Raw genomic sequence first — 18,223 nt, forward strand, 5'->3', positions numbered from 1 at the left:
CTCGTGTACGAACTTTCAGATCATGGACTTTAACGTCCGGTTAAACCCCTCACACAAGCCGGCCGTGGCTGGGTGATAGACGCTTGTGCGGATGGCTTTGACCTTCAACAACCCGTAAAGTTCTCTAATCGTGCGTGACATGAAATTGGTGCCATGGTCAGTGAGAATCTCTTTCGGAACTCCCACCCACGATATGACATGAAACAACCCTCTCTCTGCTCCCGGTTTTTTCTACTACAAACAAAGCAGGCACATAAATACACACTCCCTGATTGGCCTGATTGCGGGCACCTGCCCGCAATAAGGCCCAATCCCCCAGCTGATCCGGTGCGCTCCAAACCTGCTCATACTCCCCCTGCAGGCCAGACGCTGCACGTCCCCCCACATAGACCAACTGAAAACAAGCCGACATGGAACTTAAACTGTGATTTTGAGAAAAAGTATAAAGGTAATCGAAATTCTGTTAGAACGAAGGTTAACGATAAAAAATTTACCAAGTTACGAAGTCTGAAGTAGTTCTTTATGGGTCCTTCGCGACCGAATCAGTTCGAATTAACAAATCTTTAACAAGAATGAACCGAACTGATTCTTCTCTCTCATTCGTCTTGTTCATTCTCAGACTCGATTCCTCCCAGACCCATTAGTCGCTGAGTCGCTGAGTCGCTGTTCAATCACTGACTGTGAGTGGTGAAGAGGGAAGAGGCTTATTGAGCGAGCGTATGATAATACTATTCAATATCAGTGAAATGGTAAATGCATGCTGTCTTTTTTTTTTCTGTGTCATGCCAGATAAATCAAATATTTGAATGTCTCGTCAATCTGTCCGTTCTTTCATGGTTCGTTCTCCACCCAGGTCCCCCACCATCATTGCTTAATCAAGTCTATTATCTTGCAGATATGTTAAACATCCAATAATCCACTACAACCCCCATCCCGCTGCTTTTGGTTAAAGTTGTAATGGCTTGATTGATGACCGACTTCCACAATCGTTTGAGAATGAGAACGAGGGAGGAGCTGAGTCTGACTGACTCAGCTCTGAGAACCATGCATTCCATGATTTGATTCACCACCACCAGAAACGCGACAACGAACAATTCTGAACGACTCTTCTTGTCGAACTGACCGACGCAAACTGAATCAAGGAAAATAATCATGAAATCCATCACTAGAAGTAGTAAGTGTCAGAGAATGGCATTCTTTTGAATGAATATTTGGGGTCTGCCCTATCAAATTGTAAGTGTCCGAGAAGCTAAAGTCTCTAGGATGTGGACGTCAAAATCAACAACTGCCCAAACGGAGCTCCACGCACCACACCACTTGTGTCACCTGCGTGCAGAGGGAAACGTTCACAAACTGGTTGGCAGAAACATACTATTATTACTTTAAAAATCTGTAGTTATAAGCTATGACCTATAGTTTTCCTTGCTAAATAACCAAATACAATTTTATACATCTATCAGGAAACTCTCCACCCAGCATATTTAAGGTTTCCAACAGGGTATCCTTATTCTCAAATCTTTCCAAAAAGTATTCTTCATGGACCTCCTGCAGCTTTGTCATTGGGATTCAAGATCGCCGATTCTTCCTGGGGCCAAAGCAACTTTTAAATCTGCTGACAAACTGTCTTTTTGGGGAAAGGTATTGAGGAAAATAGATCTTTGTCAATTAAATGTAGCTGTGGATGAATGCAAGGATGGAGTTTAACTATGTTCTTCGATTCTCGCTTTCATTAAGAGCAAACCTGTCCTTGGTGCAGGAGATGGGCGACCGGGCCTCTCAGGGTAGGACCTACGGTAACCTTGGCAACACGTACTATCTACTGGGGGACTTTGAAAAAGCTGTTTCCGCCCATGAAAAGGTGAGTGGCTATTTGTGTAGTGGTTATCACACACACGTGATGTAGTATGGGAATGAACAACACCATCAAATTTTTTATCAATAGAAGGTTGTAGCTTATTTAAAGGGGTCCTATTATGCTTTTCCATTTTTTCCTTCTCCTATTGCGCTTTACATATGTTTTTGGGTACATAAATGGTTGGCAAAGTTACAATACCTTAAAATTCCCACAAGGGGGAGTAAATGACTACCACAAATCAGTGTTACCGAGCTGCCTAGAAATGGCTCGTTGGGATTCTCTCCGCGGCTTTCTTTTACTTCCGGTACATGGTGACATAAGCATGTACTTTTGCTGGGAGTCAATGGGAGAGCGTCATCAACTTTTGTTGCGTTCCTGGACACGCTGGGGTCGGGGGGAATGGATCAGATTGTAAAACAGAGTTTGAGTAGAGAAGTAGATGGATAGAAAGACATAATACTATTATTTATATATTATATATAAATTATGTAAGGGATAATGTATAGAACGCCGGTCATTATCGAGAAAATAAGCCCCGACAGGGCGAACAGGACACCGACGCGCAGCGGAGGTGTCTTGCTTCGCCATGAAGGGGCTTATTTTTCGATAATGACCGGCGAAGTTCTATACATTATCCCTCTTATTACACGGCTACTTCCCAAAACGAAACAATTTATTTACAATGTATTTGTTACCAGCATTCATAGTGTTGATCAGCAGAGAAATAGTCCGCCCAAGACGTTGACGTCGTCGCTTAGCAACCGACAGCGCTTGGGTTGATACATATCCCGCTTATTACATTGACAAGTTACCGGACTACGTGCGGAGTGATACCAAAGGCAAAAAGTCCTTTTGTTTACCTTCACAGCGGTCATTATTCATCCGTTGCCAATGAATTATCAAAAAATAATGTGAAGTGCCCATGCAAGTGAACGGAACGTTGAAAAGACCCGTGTAATAAATATATATATAAATTATACATACATTTTATATATATATATATAGATATAGATATAGATATAGATATATAGATATATATATCTCTATATAGATATATAATTGGTAAGGTGAGTTATAATATATAATTGGTGAGTTATAATATATCTGTGAGTTATAATATATAATTGGCAAGGTAGCACCGAAGCCATAGTAGACAGAGTGACAGATTGCCTGAATTGACGTCAGCGCCAAGATTCTAAATGCCTCAAAATTCTAAGCAACAGGTTGTTTCACATAGGGGTTGCAATACGCATAAAAGTAGGAGAAAAAATAATGCGCTAGACAACCCTTTATTGTTGTAAATCAATTCTATGAGGTCAAACAAATTAAATAATAAACAGTTAAAAATGGCATAATAGGGCCCCTTTAAGTTTTTCTGTCATTTATACTCTTTGAGGATATCGAGAACATATTTGCTGCCTCAGTATCTTTAGTCAGATTTGTAAAATGCTTCCTATTGTTTGCCCTGTGATGACAGCGTTTGCTGATAGCCAAAGAGTTTGGGGATAAGTCAGCTGAGCGAAGAGGCCACTGTAACCTTGGCAACGCACACATCTTCCTCTGTCAGTTTGACGTAGCCGCTGGCCATTACAAGTAAGGTATCACCCACGCATGGGCCATCCTGGATTTTTTTTGTCAGTGTTCCTGTTCCTGTAACAATCCCTGCATTCATGTTGTTTTTTTCTCCATAATGCAAGGCTTATGAAAGAACTACTCAAAAATAATTCCCTGCTTTAATAATAAAAAAAATATTTGTTTATATTTAATTGAGCTCCGACTTACTAGCCCTTTTCGTTTAATGCAGAGCAGCAGCAGAATGCATGATTAAATGGCTAGATTGCTATCTCGCCTGTTCCCATGTGAGCCATTCCCGTGGTGGGTGGGTGGGTGTGTGTGTGTGTGTGTGTGTGTGTGTGTGTGTGTGTGTGTGTGTGTGTGTGTGTGTGTGTGTGTGTGTGTGTGTGTGTGTGTGTGTGTGTGTGTGTGTGTGTGTGTGTGTGTGTCCAGGAGGACTCTGCAGCTTGCCAGGCAACTGAAGGACAGGGCAGTGGAGGCCCAGGCGTGTTACAGCCTGGGGAACACGTACACACTCCTGCAGGACTATGAAAGAGCCATCGATTACCATCTCAAGCACCTCATCATCGCCCAGGACCTTGAAGACCGGTACTTAGCTCAAACGCAGTGTTTTGTTGTTGTGGTTTCCTCCCAAAGGAGGCTTAGTAACATAGTGAGAATGTACATTTACAAAGCAGTTATCCAGTTAATGGATGACATGATGTTATGATGTTTGTAGTCATTGCCTGGATATATTAAATCAATAAATCTGTGGATATTCCAGCCCCACGGCCTGCATACACAGCAAAGGAGGTTGGTAAATTGATAATAAAACGTTTGGTAGAGCTTATATTCAATGTACTGTTGTTTGATCAACATTTGATCTCACTGCAGGGTTGGCGAGGGCAGAGCGTGCTGGAGTCTAGGAAATGCCCACACTGCTCTAGGGAACCATGAGCAAGCCATGCACTTTGCTGAGAAACATCTGGAGATTGCCAAAGAGGTGAATTTTTATACTTTCCCTATTTGCCATGCATGCTTGAATCACTAGCCCTCATCTGCCCATGACACCACCTGGTGGCTAGCTGAAGAACAACAGGGATTATGCAGTATATTCTTGAGAGATTACATTATATATGATATGATATTAGGGGTGTTCCGACGATCATCCCAACCATCGTTATTGGCCGATATTGGTTCTAAATAGCTTGATCGGTGGTCCCTATAAAGGCTGAGCTATGAGCTATATTTGAAATGTTCCACACACCGTGGCGTTATATACTGTAATTGTCAGAGAAGCTTAAAGGTCCATTATGTAACAAATGTACCCTACTCAATTATTAAATCTCTGTGATATGTCATGAGAGAATAATTAAACATGCTTAGTCAAAGTAGTGGCTCCCCAGAAAGCAATGCTATACCCAGTAGATTTGAATTTTCTGTTTTCCGGGTCGGAACATTCCTTTTTGTTTTGGCATGTGTGTTATGATTCACTATTCTCAGAGTACCCCAGGTAGCCAGATATCAAACAAACTAGCACATAAACACAGCGTGCTGTATGGAAGTAAATCTGTGCCATCGGATTTTGAAAATAAAAAGCCATTGAATTCTATGAACTGAATATTTATGCATTGAAATAACGTGTTTGGATTTTTTTGCCTCTGAATATAACTCTTTCAAATTTTCAACAAATCATTTTCACCTTTTAATTTTCAACGTTAAAAAATTCAACTTAACATTTTTCAAAGTCCCCAAATTCAACATGCCAAAGTCACCTGCAAAATTCAATGTATGAAATTCCGTGCTAACATCCAGTGACCCAAGGAAGAGCTATCCATCCTAGATGCTAGATCGTGGTCAAGCTAGGAAAGCGTCACTCGATGGTTCTTTTTTCTTGATACAAACGTTAATTCTAAACAGCATTGTACACAGTAGCCTTTAATGCTCAAAGGTAAATCAACGTCATTAAACACTGACTCTAGATTTTTATGGGGAGAGAAGCAACGGTGGTGGACCTTACTAAACGCCCTATCCATTGTATAGGTCTGTAAAATGCTAATCAAATAAAATGTAATGTATTTATTAAGCACATTTAGTATCAAGGTGGGGGGGGGGATCTTATCTTTTATTTTATTTTTTGATATAATGCACACCGTTTTTGTTTTCTGCAGTATGAAATAAACAATGAACTAATGCCTGCATGTTAAGTGTGTGTGTGATTGCAGTGATTTGTGGCTAGATTTACTTGCAGCGTAAGCAAGGACGCCTTAATGCACGGGCTTACCTGGACCGCGATCAAGCATCTAGGATCGATTTCTCTTCCTTGGGTCCCCCGATTTTAACACTAAATTGCATACATTGAATTTTTCAGCTGACTTTGGCATGTTGAATTTGGGGAAGTTGAAAATATTTAAGTAGAATATTTAGCGTTGAATATTTTATTTGGAATATTTTAACGTTGAAAATTAAAGCTGAAAATTATTTATTATAACAATAAAAGAGAAAAGGTGTGCTTTCATGTACTTTTTGAGAGTCTCCACGGAAGGGGCTCAGCGGATGTGGGGGGGGGAGCTGATTCCAGAGAGTGGGGGCAGACACGCAAAAGGCCCTATCCCCAAAGGTCTTGAGTCTCATGCGGGGAATTGCCAGCTGGTCCTTGTCAGAGGACCTGAGGGACGGCAGGGGGGTGTAGGGGTGGAGGAGGTCAGAGAGATAACGGGGGGCCAGAGCGTGAAGGGACTTGTATGTGATTAATAGAATTTAAAATTTAATGCGGAACTTGACTGGTAACCAGTTGAGCTGCATCAGGGTGGGGGTGATGTTCTGCCAGGGCTTAATGCCAGTTAAGACCCTGGCAGCTGAGTTCTGCACATATTGCAGTCTGTCCAGGGTTTTAGAGAGGAGACCGGTGAGTATGGCATTGCAGTAGTCCAGGCGGGTAGAAATTAAGCAGTGAATCAGCGTTTCGGTAACTGAGTCTGAGAGTGAGGGGCGGAGTCGTGCAATGTTCTTCAGGTGGTAGAATGCAGATCTTGTGACGTTCTTAATGTGGGACTGGAATGATGGGGTGGGGTCCAGGATGACACCCATGTTGCAGACTACGGGAGATGGGGTGATGGAGCAGCCATCCACTTCCAGGAGTAGATCAACAACCTTCCTTAGCCGTGACTTGGGAGCCACCACCATGAGTTCAGTTTTATTGCTGTTCAGTTTGAGGAGGTTGGAGGTCATCCAGGTTTTTAGTTCTTGCAGACAGTTGATGAGTGGACCTGGCGGGAGCTGAGTTGAGGGTTTGGTGCTGATGTATAGTTGAGTGTCATCAGCATAACAGTGGAAACTGAGACCATGGTGAAGAATAATTTGGCCACGGGGGAGCATGTATATGATAAAGAGGAGAGGGCCGAGCACAGATCCTTGCGGTACGCCATGATTGAATAGAGCCAGGGTGGAGTTGGCATCTTTCAGGGTGACATATTGTTTGCGGTTGGAAAGGTAGGACAGAAACCAGGAGAGAGCTGAGCCGATGAGCTCAGAGAGATGGGTAAGGAGGACGGAATGGGACACTGTGTCAAAGGCTGCAGAGAGATCGAGGAGGATGAGAATGGAGATGAGGCCATTGTCGGCGGCAGTGAGAAGGTCGTTGGTGATTTTAGTGAAAGCGGTCTCAGTACTGTGTCGAATTCTGAAGCCTGATTGGAGGGGTTCAAAGAGCTCATGGTGGGACATGTGATGTTAGCGCGCTGAAGCCACTGCTCTTTCCAGGATTTTACTTAGGAAAGGAAGGTTGGAGATCGGACGATAATTGTTTGGGTCGTCAGGGTCGAGACCAGGCTTTTTGAGGGTGGGAATAACTGCTGCTTTTTTTAAGCCTGAAGGCACCAAACCAGAGTCCAGTGAGCAGTTGATGATGGCGGCAATAGAGGGACAGATGACAGGGAGGCAGGTCTTCACCAAGGTGGTAGGCATAGGATCCAGCTTACTGGAAGAGGTCTTAGATTTAGACACCAAGTCAAGCACCTGGTCAGAGTCCAGTGTGGTGAAAGAGGAGAAACAGCACTGCAGTGGACAGGCAGTAGGGGTGTCGACACCAGGATGGGGTGGAGTAGAACAGGGTGGCGTAGAGTGTTGCAGAAGGTTGTTGTGAATGGATTCCACTTTGTTTTAGAAGAAATCCAAGAACCTGGAGCACAGGTCTATGGCGTCAGTGGGTTGGGGAGCATTGGGTGGGCGCATGAGTTGGTTGATGGTTGTGAAAAGCTTTTTGGGGTGGTTTTGTTGGTTATTAATAAGCATGGAGTAGTATTGTCTTTGCCTTAGACAGAGCCACCTTGTAGTCCCTGATATGGTCTTTGTAGGCCTCGTGATGTACGGTGAGGCCTCTCAAGCCGGCGGACAGCTGCCTTCCTGAGGCGGAGCTCAGGAGTAAACCAGGGAGCAGGGTGTGAGAAGGAGACCAGTCGGGTTATAGGAGGGGCGACTGAGTCCAAGCTGAGGGAGAGAGCAATATTGTAATGTTCCACCAGACAATCCACGGAGGTGTTAGGAGGGGGGGTGGCCAGGTGGGTCGCTAGGGTGGAAGACAACAGGGATGCACACACCTGTTTGGTTTTCCGGAATGTGATGGTTCTTATACTGGGCTGGTTCGCACAGGAACAGAGAATGAGTTAGCAAGATGGTCAGATATAGCCAGGTCATCACACTGGAGCTGACAGGGGGTGATTCCAGTGGAGCACACAAGGTCAAGGGTGTGCCCTTTGGTATGAGTTGGACCATGCACATGTTGGGCAATACCAAAACAGTCCAATACTGACAGAAAATAAGAAGCAAAGGGGAAGTAAGCTGAGTCCACATGGATGTTAAAGTCACCAAACAGAATGGTAAATGGATACAAAGGGCAGATTGTGGCGAGCAACCCAGGAAGCTCTGACAAGAAGTGGGTGGAGGCTTTAGGGGGCCGGTAGATAAGCAGAACTTGAAGCTGTGTAGGACCTGCCAGTGCGAAATGGAGACACTCAAATGAAGTGGAGCTGGGAATTCTTTCACCTGTAAATTAGATCGGTGAATGACAGCTAGTCCACCACCATGGCCAAGGCTACGGGTTTTTTGAATATAAACATAGTCTGGGGGAGTGGCTTGGTTGAGGGTTACAAAGTCCTTCTGGCTATGCCATGTCTCTAACAGACAACTTTCTTTTTTTTCTTAACAAGCTTTTTATCCAAAATAATATCATAATCGCATTTATGAATGTTCAAGAACCTTCCTACGTCATTTGACGCGATCGCCCGTTTCCCGGCAACAGACGATCGCGTCGTCTTTTGCTATTCGATTAGACAATTAAATACAATAGAAATATAAAGTAAAAACAAGTGTTATCTAGCGATCCGTTATCTGTATTATGTTATTTCGTCTTTTGGAAACATGAGCCGAATGCTTTTTGCAACCTGCCCGGCAACAGACGATCGCGTCGTCTGTTACCAGGCAGGTTGTCAAGATGTAAACAACAGATGACGTAGGCCGGTACAATTTTCGCCCCCGGTACAATTTTAACATGACAGCACCTAACTGCGGGGACAGCTGGAGTAGTATCCATGTAAACAAACTTATGTCGGGCAGCCCTTTGCACGTAGCAGGGGCGACGAAGAAGGCAGAGATATCTGATGACCTCAAGGCAGTTCGGAGAGGAGAGTGCTGTGTTTGAAAAGTTCAGCTGCGGAGTATTTGTAGAGTCTAGGGGCGTCCGGCTGGGAGCACCTGGAAGCGTTACTGTCCGTCCACACCAGAAGCGAATTGAGCGACCAAATCGCCGGAAGTCATTCACTTTCTATGGGCAAGAGCGACCAAAGCGACCAAAGTGACCAACGCTACCAGCGGCCAAAGTTGAGCGACCAGAGCGTCAAAAAGAAGTTGAAAACTTTTTAACTTTATGCAAATGACTATTATTCGCTTCAGCGACCAAACACTGACAGCCAATCGGAATGTAGACGCTCTTCGCTTGCGTGGATCCCAGGGAACATCGGCAGGCACTTTGGTTCCTACCTACCTTTATTCACTCACTGAACAAAATGTCGGCTGAAGTATTAATCGCGGCTGTAACTGGGCACCCGGTGTTGTACGAACCCACCCTTTTTCAGTTCAGAGATCGAAACGCCATAGTGGTTTGGATATCAAGTGATGATAAGCGGGAGAATTTATAGGCTACATCTAGAACGTTTGTATTTAAGCGGGAATCATTATAATTTGCTCTACATGCCACCAATCTAACCAACCAATCGCGTGTAGCATGCTTTAAACAAAACCAAAAAAGTTTTTGAAATCGTCACATAAACAAACTAATCGACAAGACGAGGGATAAATGACAAGGGATATATCTCTTGTCTTTTATCCCTCTATTCCCCACTATTCACGGAGCCTGAGGTGAATAATTGTTAATTAAATAGTCTAGATAGATAGCCTAGTCAAGTCTTTATTAATACCAAACGACACAAATCGTCAGGAATCCATTTAGGTGGTTCGGCCCACACAGGACAGTAGCCTACAAGACCACACAGAACAAGTCTGACTGGACATATACACAATACATCACATTAAAACTAGACACGCGTTGATAGATAGATAGATAGAAAGACCTAGATAGATAGATATGTTCCATTATTTGCCTTGCGGAGCCAACCAGTCCTGTGCACGTATGCAAATTAGCCATGTGCGCTAATGTCTATTTGTTTTGAATGCGACGAATGAGTGCAGATCATGATTTGCAGATCCAGATCAGTGAAACATATTTCAACTAGGCTACTACAGCACGCAGGGTTTTTTGTTCTCGGTTGTAATTAGCCTACATTTTAGGATTTTTTTTTATATTGGGGGGAATCACTGTCCTACTTGTTGTCGAAGCACTTTATCGAACAAGCAATGTAGGGCCTACTAAACGCATACGGCTCCTTTAAATGCGTCTGCATAATTGAATTGTACGTCATGAGCGACTTGAGCGACCAAAGCGAACAGAAAAATTCGCAGCGAAACTTTGTGAGCGACCAAAGCGTCTTTGACGCTTTGGTCGCTCCTGGTGTGGACGTACAGTTAGTCTGCTAGCGCGGCGGCTAACTACACAGAGGAAAAAGCCACAGCAGACTACAATGAAAGAGGCTGTCTGGGTAAACTAGGTCAATTCCAACACTGTTGATCTGTGTCAGGCAGGGGGGTCCGCGTCCCCAACACTCTTATTGTAGGTAGTCCACAGATCGTCTTAGGATGAATGGAGAGTAGACGCAGATAACACAGGCTGACGAGATGGTAACAGCGTTAAATTCAGAGGCAAAAAATCCAGATACGTTATTTCAATGCATAAATATTCAGTTTTTAGAATTCTATGGCTTTTTATTTTCAAAATCCGATGGCACAGATTTACTTCCATAGTGCTGCAGCCATTGAAGATAACAAACTGGAGATTGAACTAGATTCTACCCTAACCTAAGACGCCTTTTCCTGTTTCGAAAAAGTCATGAGCAAATCAAGGGTAGAAGTAAAAGGTAGAGTTGCATTTGAAAGATGGAGAAAGCGCTGAGCCCAGTATGATTTCAAGTTTTATGCCACATGAGCTTTATAATTTGCATCAATAAATGCACACATATAATTAATTGATCCACTTCAATTGAAGGACTCCTTGTTGGTTGTCATCAAAATTGCATAATTTGCGCTTGTTGTAAAATATTTGGTTGCACATGGCTAGTCTTGCATTCCTGTTAGTCCAGTGTCCTCAACCTGGCAACCCACTTGAGCCTTGAGTCTGGGGAGTAGGAGGGGGTGAGTTGAAACAACTATCTTGTTGGATTGCGTTACCCATTTTATATATTGTACTTTTTTAACCCTATTTCGGATGCGGAAACCAAATCGATCGCTGCCCAGAGGAAGCTTCAAACAACCACAAAAAAATACTCTGGCGTTATACTATAATTGTCAGAGAAGATTATTCCCTCTCTCGGACATGGCCATCAACATCAACCACTGGCCAGACGGTTCTTAAGGCATCCACACCCACGGTGGCACTATACTACGTGCTCAGTCCCCGAGAGGTATAGTTCTCTCTCTGACAAGGCCATCAAAAACACCTACCCAGACGGATCTCCACACACCCACACACCATGCCGCTGGTGTCCCTTGGTCACAGATAATTCACTCAGTTGTCACTAGAAAGAACGTAACTTGAGGTTGGAGCAGAGTTCAAGATCTAGTTGTTTTAGACTCAAAAACATATAATTGTAGACCTAATTTCCCCAAATGACTGTCTTATTTTAACGGTGACAAAATGGCATAGATTTGATAAAACATTACCACATTTGATACAACTTAATTATTTAATAACATTATATGAATATTTGTATTTTACAAATCAATCAAAACGTATTATTATTGTTGAGTTGCATGTCATTTCTTTTAAATCCATGATTGTTAGGTGTGTCTGACAATACTTCAATAGCATCTCTAATGACAATCACTGTTTTTCGCCTTTTAGTAAATAATAAGGAATTTGTGCAGGCCCAGTGCTGTTGGTGTACGCTATCATAGGTCAGATTACATGCTGTTCTACCTGCACTTCTGTCTGTTCCTGCCTCATTTCAAATTGTTAGAGTAACACATGGGATAACGTGTGTGTGTGTGTGTGTGTGTGTGTGTGTGTGTGTGTGTGTGTGTGTGTGTGTGTGTGTGTGTGTGTGTGTGTGTGTGTGTGTGTGTGTGTGTGTGTGTGTGTGTGTGTGTGTGTCCTCATCCTCATCGTCATCGTCATCCGCTTATCCGGGGTCGGGTCGCGGGGGGAGCAGCTCAAGCAGGGGGCCCCAGACTTCCCTTTCCCGGGCCACATTGACCAGCTCTGACGGGGGGATCCCGAGGCGTTCCCAGGCCAGTGTTGAGATATAATCTCTCCACCTAGTCCTGGGTCTTCCCCGAGGTCTCCTCCCCACTGGACGTGCCTGAAACACCTCCCAAGGAAGGCGCCCAGTGGGCATCCTTACCAGATGCCCGAACCACCTCAGCTGACTCCTTTCTAAGTAAAGGAGCAGCGGCTCTAATCCGAGTTCCTCACGGATGGCTGAGCTTCTCACCCTATCCCTAAGGGAGACGCCAGCCACCCTTCTGAGAAAACTCATCTCGGCCGCTTGTACCCGCGATCTCGTCCTTTCGGTCATCACCCAGCCCTCATGACCATAGGTGAGGATAGGAACGAAGATCGACCGGTAGATCGAGAGCTTTGCCTTGCGGCTCAGCTCTCTTATAGTTACAACGGTGCGGTAAAGCGAACGCAATACCGCCCCCGCTGCTCCGATTCTCCGGCCAATCTCACGCTCCATAGTACCCTCACTCGCGAACAAGACCCCGAGGTACTTGAACTCCTTCACTTGGGCTAAGGACTCATTTCCTACCCGGAGTAAGCAATCCACCGGTTTCCTGCTAAGAGTCATGGCCTCAGATTTAGCGGTGCTGATCCTCATCCCAGCCGCTTCACACTCGGCCGCCAGCCGATCCAGTGAGTGCTGAAGGTCACAGGCCGATGATCCAATGAGGACCACATCATCTGCAAAAAGCAGTGACGAGATCCTCAGACCACCGAACTGCAACCCCTCCCCACCACGACTACGCCTCGATATCCTGTCCATGTATATCACAAACAGGATTGGTGACAAGGCGCAGCCCTGGCGGAGACCAGCACCCACTGAGAACGAAACTGACTGGCTGCCGAGAACACGAACACAGCTCTCGCTTTGGGAGTACAAAGATTGGATGGCCCTGAGGATAGACCCCCTTACCCCATACTCCCGCAGCACCTCCCACAGTTTCTCCCGGGGGACCCGGTCATACGCCTTCTCCAGATCCACAAAACACATGTAGACCGGATGGGCATACTCCCAGGCCCCCTCCAGGATCCTTGCGAGAGTGAAGAGCTGGTCCGTAGTTCCACGTCCGGGGCGAAAACCGCATTGTTCCTCTTCAATCTGAGGTTCGACGATCGGCCGAACCCTCCTTTCCAGCACCTTGGAGTAGACTTTACCAGGGAGGCTGAGAAGTGTGATACCCCGGTAATTGGCACACACTCTCTGGTCCCCCTTTTTGAACAGGGGAACCACCACCCCGGTTTGCCACTCCTTTGGCACTGTACCCGACTGCCACGCGATGTTGAATAGGCGTGTCAACCATGACAGCCCCTCAACACCCAGAGCCTTTAGCATTTCTGGCTGGATCTCATCAATCCCTGGGGCTTTGCCACTGCGGAGATGTTTGACTACCTCAGTGACCTCCACCAGGGAAATTGACGACGACACACCATCAACCTCGAGCTCTGCCTCCAACATAGAGGGCGTGTTATTCGGATTCAGGAGTTCCTCAAAGTGTTCCTTCCAATGTCCGACGACCTCCTCAGTTGAGGTCAACAGAGTCCCATCCTTACTGTACACAGCTTGGATGGTTCCCCGTTTCCCCCTCCTGAGGTGCCGGATAGTCTTCCAGAAACACTTTGGTGCCGACCGAAAGTCCTTCTCCATGGCCTCTCCGAACTTCTCCCACACCCGCTGCTTAGCCTCCGACACGGCAGCCGCTGCAGCCCTTCGAGCCTGTCGGTACCCTGCAACCGAGTCAGGAGTCCTCCAGGATATCATATCCCGGAAGGCCTCCTTCTTCAGTCGGACGGCTTCCCTGACCACCGGTGTCCACCACGGTGTCCGAGGGTTACCGCCCCTTGAGGAGCCTAAGACCCTGAGGCCACAGCTAGCCACCGCAGCTTCAGCAATGGAGGCTTTGAACACCGCCCACTCCGGCTCAATGCCCCCAACCTCCACAGGAATGCCAGAAAAGCTCCGCCGGAGGTGTGAGTTGAAGATACCTAGGACGGGGGCCTCCTCCAGACGTTCCCAGTTCACCCGCACTACTCGTTTGGGCTTACCAGGTCTATCCGGAAATTTCCCCCATTCCCTGATCCAACTCACAACCAGATGGTGGTCGGTTGACAGTTCCGCCCCTCTCTTTACCCGAGTGTCCAAAACATGCGGCCTCAGATCAGATGACACGATCACGAAATCGATCATCGATCTTCGGCCTAGGGTACTCTGGTACCAGGTACACTTATGAGCACCCTTATGTTCGAACATGGTGTTTGTTATGGATAATCCATGATCCAATAACAAACGACCGCTCGGGTTTAGATCAGGGAGGCCGTTCCTCCCCACCACGCCTCTCCAGGTGTCTCCATCGTTGCCCACGTGGGCGTTGAAGTCTCCCAGCAGAACTACGGAGTCCCCTACTGGAGCCCCATACAGGACTCCATTCAGGGTCTCCAAGAAGGCCGAGTACTCTGAGCTGCTGTTTGGTGCATACGCACAAACAACAGTCAGAGTTTTCCCCCCTACAACCCTTAGGCGCAGGGAGGCGACCCTCTCGTCTACCGGGGTAAACTCCAACACCGCGGCGCTCAGCCGGGGATTTATGAGTATCCCCACACCCGCCCGGCGCCTCACGCCCTCGGCAACTCCGGAGAAGAATAGAGTCCAACCCTTATCCAGGAGTACGGTACCAGAGCTGAGACTGTGCGTGGAGGTAAGCCCCACCAGATCTAACTGATAGCGCTCCACCTCCCTCACAAGCTCCGGTTCCTTTCCCCACAGCGAGGTGACGTTCCACGTCCCCAGAGCCAGCTTCTGCCGCCCGGGTCTGGTCTGTCGAGACCCCTGACCTTCGCTGCCACCCATGTGGCTGCGCACCCGACCCCAACGGGTCTTCCCACAGGTGGTGGGCCCATGGGATGAAGAGAGGGGGGGTGCCACGTAGTTTGTTCGGGCTGTGCCCGACCGGGCTCCGTGGCAAACCCGGCCACCAGGCGCTCGCCATCGAGCCCTCCGTCTGGGCCTGGCTCCAGACGGGGGCCCCGGGCTTCCTCCGGGCCGGGTCACATCTCCTCTTTTTCCGTTATTCATTGGAGTTTTTTTGAACCATTCTTAGTCTGGCCCCTCACCTGAGACCACTCTGCCATGAGAGACCCTACCAGGAGCACAAGGCTCCAGACAACACAGCTCTCAGGTTCACAGGGACACGCAAACTTCTCCACCACGATAAGGTGACGGTTCCAGGAGAGGCGTGTGTGTGTGTGTGTGTTCTCAAAATGTAAACGTTTTTATCCTTTTAAACAAACTCCTTTTATTGATACACCTCACCTGCCTGTACTCACTGTACTAGGTATTTCCTTGTTTTACCATCCCTGGAATGAAACTCCTTGTTTTTTCTGACCTTTTTCAAGACTGGAGACAAGAGTGGTGAGATGACGGCCAGGATGAACCTGTCCGACCTGCGGCTGGTGGTGGGCCTCAAATCCACCGCCAACCTCCATCCCCACAGCTACTGCCACAGCGCCAATAGCTCCGCTCAGGCCGCCAGCTACCAGGCTTACTACATGCTAGCAGGTCAACCAGTTGGCTTTTGAATATCCCACTATGCAATTTACCAACATATATTATTATAATGGATCTTATTTTGTTTTAAAATGTCGTCTTTTATGATATGAATTGCCTCTGGTTGCCAATAATTAGGCTTTCTGGCAAGGTGGCTTTAATATTGAATGTAGAGGGTTGTGACATCATTATGTAATCATGGTTATGTCATTATGTATTTTTTTCTCTCTAAGATATAATAAGGGGTAACATATGCAGTTGCACACATTTAACCAGAGGGCAATTTCAGTCTACTTTGTTTTAAGACTATGTTTACTTCAAGGTTTAGTTTCAGGATCAATCAATAGCACTACTATGTAACACAGCTTGGTTGTTCTATTTCATCTTTACTGACCGCCAGAGGCGGTGCTTAAAGCACTGGATCTCCACCTCGCGCATGCACATTTCGAATACCTAATACCGACATAGTCGGAAGATATAGGGAAGGCTATATCTTCCGGTGTCATCAGAGGATCTGTTCCTTTACATCTTCTCGCTGCGCAGGTACCGTATTGAACCTTTGTTTGAGAAAGGAAGGAAATTCGTTACAGCTGGCTACGTGCAGCCTCGTGACCAAGGTCGGAGCTGCGGGTAACCTGCCCTCCAGAGGCTGTGGCTAGCTTATACAGATATTTAAGAAATAACTATAAGAAGAGTAGCCGGCGTTTGTTGGTGAGGGCAGTGTGCTCGCTCCCGCTCCCAGCACTCCTTCGCCTCGTTGCTCTGTTATTGTTTGTTGTGTTAGCCGATAGCTTTGCTCTGTTCTAACCATCAATTTATTTTCCTTACAACTTACCGGTGAAGGCGGTGCTCTCGCTCCCGCTCCCAGTAACGTTTTAGTTTGGCTTCCCCCTTTGTTGGCAGCAGCGCTTACGCTCAAGCAAATTAATATCGGTTGATTTAATTTTCTGGTGAAGGCAGTGTTCTCGCTCCCGCTCCCGGTAACGCCGCATTTGGCCCTCTTTTGGTTGACAATTAGTAGCAGCGATCACGCTCAGGCTAATTAGTTTCTTTTTTTCAATTGACTGGCGAGGGAAGTGCTCTCGCTCCTCAGGCTTGCTGTCTCTGTGCCCTATGCAGATGTGGCTGAACAGCCTCCACTTGGACCCCAAGTGGCACAGGCACCGAAAGGTCAGAGTGTCTCGGCAGTGCCTCTTCTCTCTGTCCCCATGGAGAAAGAGGTCGTACATGTCTGTGGGTGTACCCATGGGCACCATTCCATCCCGCCGGGAGCTGGTCATGACAGACGCCTGCCTCTCGGGATGGGGCGCGGTTTGGCAGGGCAGTGGCCAGCCCAGAACCACGCTCACATCAATGTGCTAGAGCTCAGGGCGGTACAGCTAGCACTCAATCATTTTCTGCCTCAGTTGAGAGGCAAGCATGTGCTGGTTCGATCCGACAACAGGTCAGCTGTTGCCCAGATCAACCACCAAGGGGGAACCCGGTCTTCACGGGTACTCCGGGTATCTCGGAACCTGTTGGCCTGGGCATATCCCCGCCTGGCCAGCGTACGGTCTTCATACCGGGGGAAGGGAACCAGGTCGCAGATTTTCTATCGCGGCAGAAGCCCCCACCGGGGGAGTGGCGGCTTCATCCGGAGGTGGTGGAGACGATGTGGGGTCTCTTTGGCAGGGCGGAGGTTGACCTCTTTGCTTCAGAGGAATCCGCACATTGCCCCCTCTGGTTCTCCTGGACGGAGGTGACCGGCCCCCTCGGACAGGATGCCTTAGCTCACGACTGGCCACAGAGTCCTCTGTATGCCTTCCCACCACTGCCCCTGATTCTTCCCACACTCCAGAGGGTGTTTCTGCGGGGCCACAGGCTACTTCTGGTTGCCCCCTACTGGCCAGGGAGACTCTGGTTTCCACTGCTGCGCAGGCTCTGCTGCAGCTCTCCATGGCGCCTCCCCTGCAGGAAGGACCTCCTTTCGCAGCTGGGGGGTCAGATTTGGCACCCAGATCCCCGTCGCCTCCAGCTCTGGGCTTGGCCACTGCAGGGCCCGACTCACTGCTGAATGTTTGCACTGCGACCGTCAGGAATACTATTCTGAATGCCAGGGCACCATCTACCATAGCACAGTATGCCAACAGCTGGAAGTTATTCTCTGACTGGTGTAGGGGTAAGACAGTAAACCCAGCACGTTGCTCCGTGGCCACCGTTCTGGAGTTTCTGCAGTCCCTCCTGGATGGTGGTCGCTCTCATTCCACCTTGAGGGTCTATGTGGCTGCTATTTCTTCCCGGCATGAGATGGTCGACGGAGACACAGTGGGGTGCCACAGGTTGGTGTCCCTCTTCCTTAGGGGGGCCCTGAGGCTGCGTCCCCCTAGGACTCTGAGGACTCCAGCTT

The 18,223-nt window shown here is 47.3% G+C and overlaps 1 protein-coding gene across 3 annotated transcripts in view; it reads left to right on the top strand.

Moving 5' to 3' along the window:
* Window positions 1–18,223, top strand: part of LOC132468974 (G-protein-signaling modulator 2-like) — a 59,618-nt gene that overhangs the window by 29,070 nt on the left and 12,325 nt on the right. For 2 of the 3 annotated variants that reach the window (XM_060066859.1, XM_060066860.1), the window contains exons 5-9: window positions 1,735–1,858; window positions 3,333–3,448; window positions 3,863–4,018; window positions 4,304–4,412; window positions 15,687–15,849. In XM_060066859.1, coding sequence (XP_059922842.1) covers window positions 1,735–1,858; window positions 3,333–3,448; window positions 3,863–4,018; window positions 4,304–4,412; window positions 15,687–15,849 — 668 coding nt within the window. The remainder of the gene's footprint in view (window positions 1–1,734; window positions 1,859–3,332; window positions 3,449–3,862; window positions 4,019–4,303; window positions 4,413–15,686; window positions 15,850–18,223) is intronic. The other variant, XM_060066861.1, reaches the window with a different exon arrangement.

The sequence above is a fragment of the Gadus macrocephalus genome, chromosome 12, assembly GCF_031168955.1.
Source record: "Gadus macrocephalus chromosome 12, ASM3116895v1".
Taxonomy (NCBI): Eukaryota; Metazoa; Chordata; class Actinopteri; order Gadiformes; family Gadidae; genus Gadus; species Gadus macrocephalus.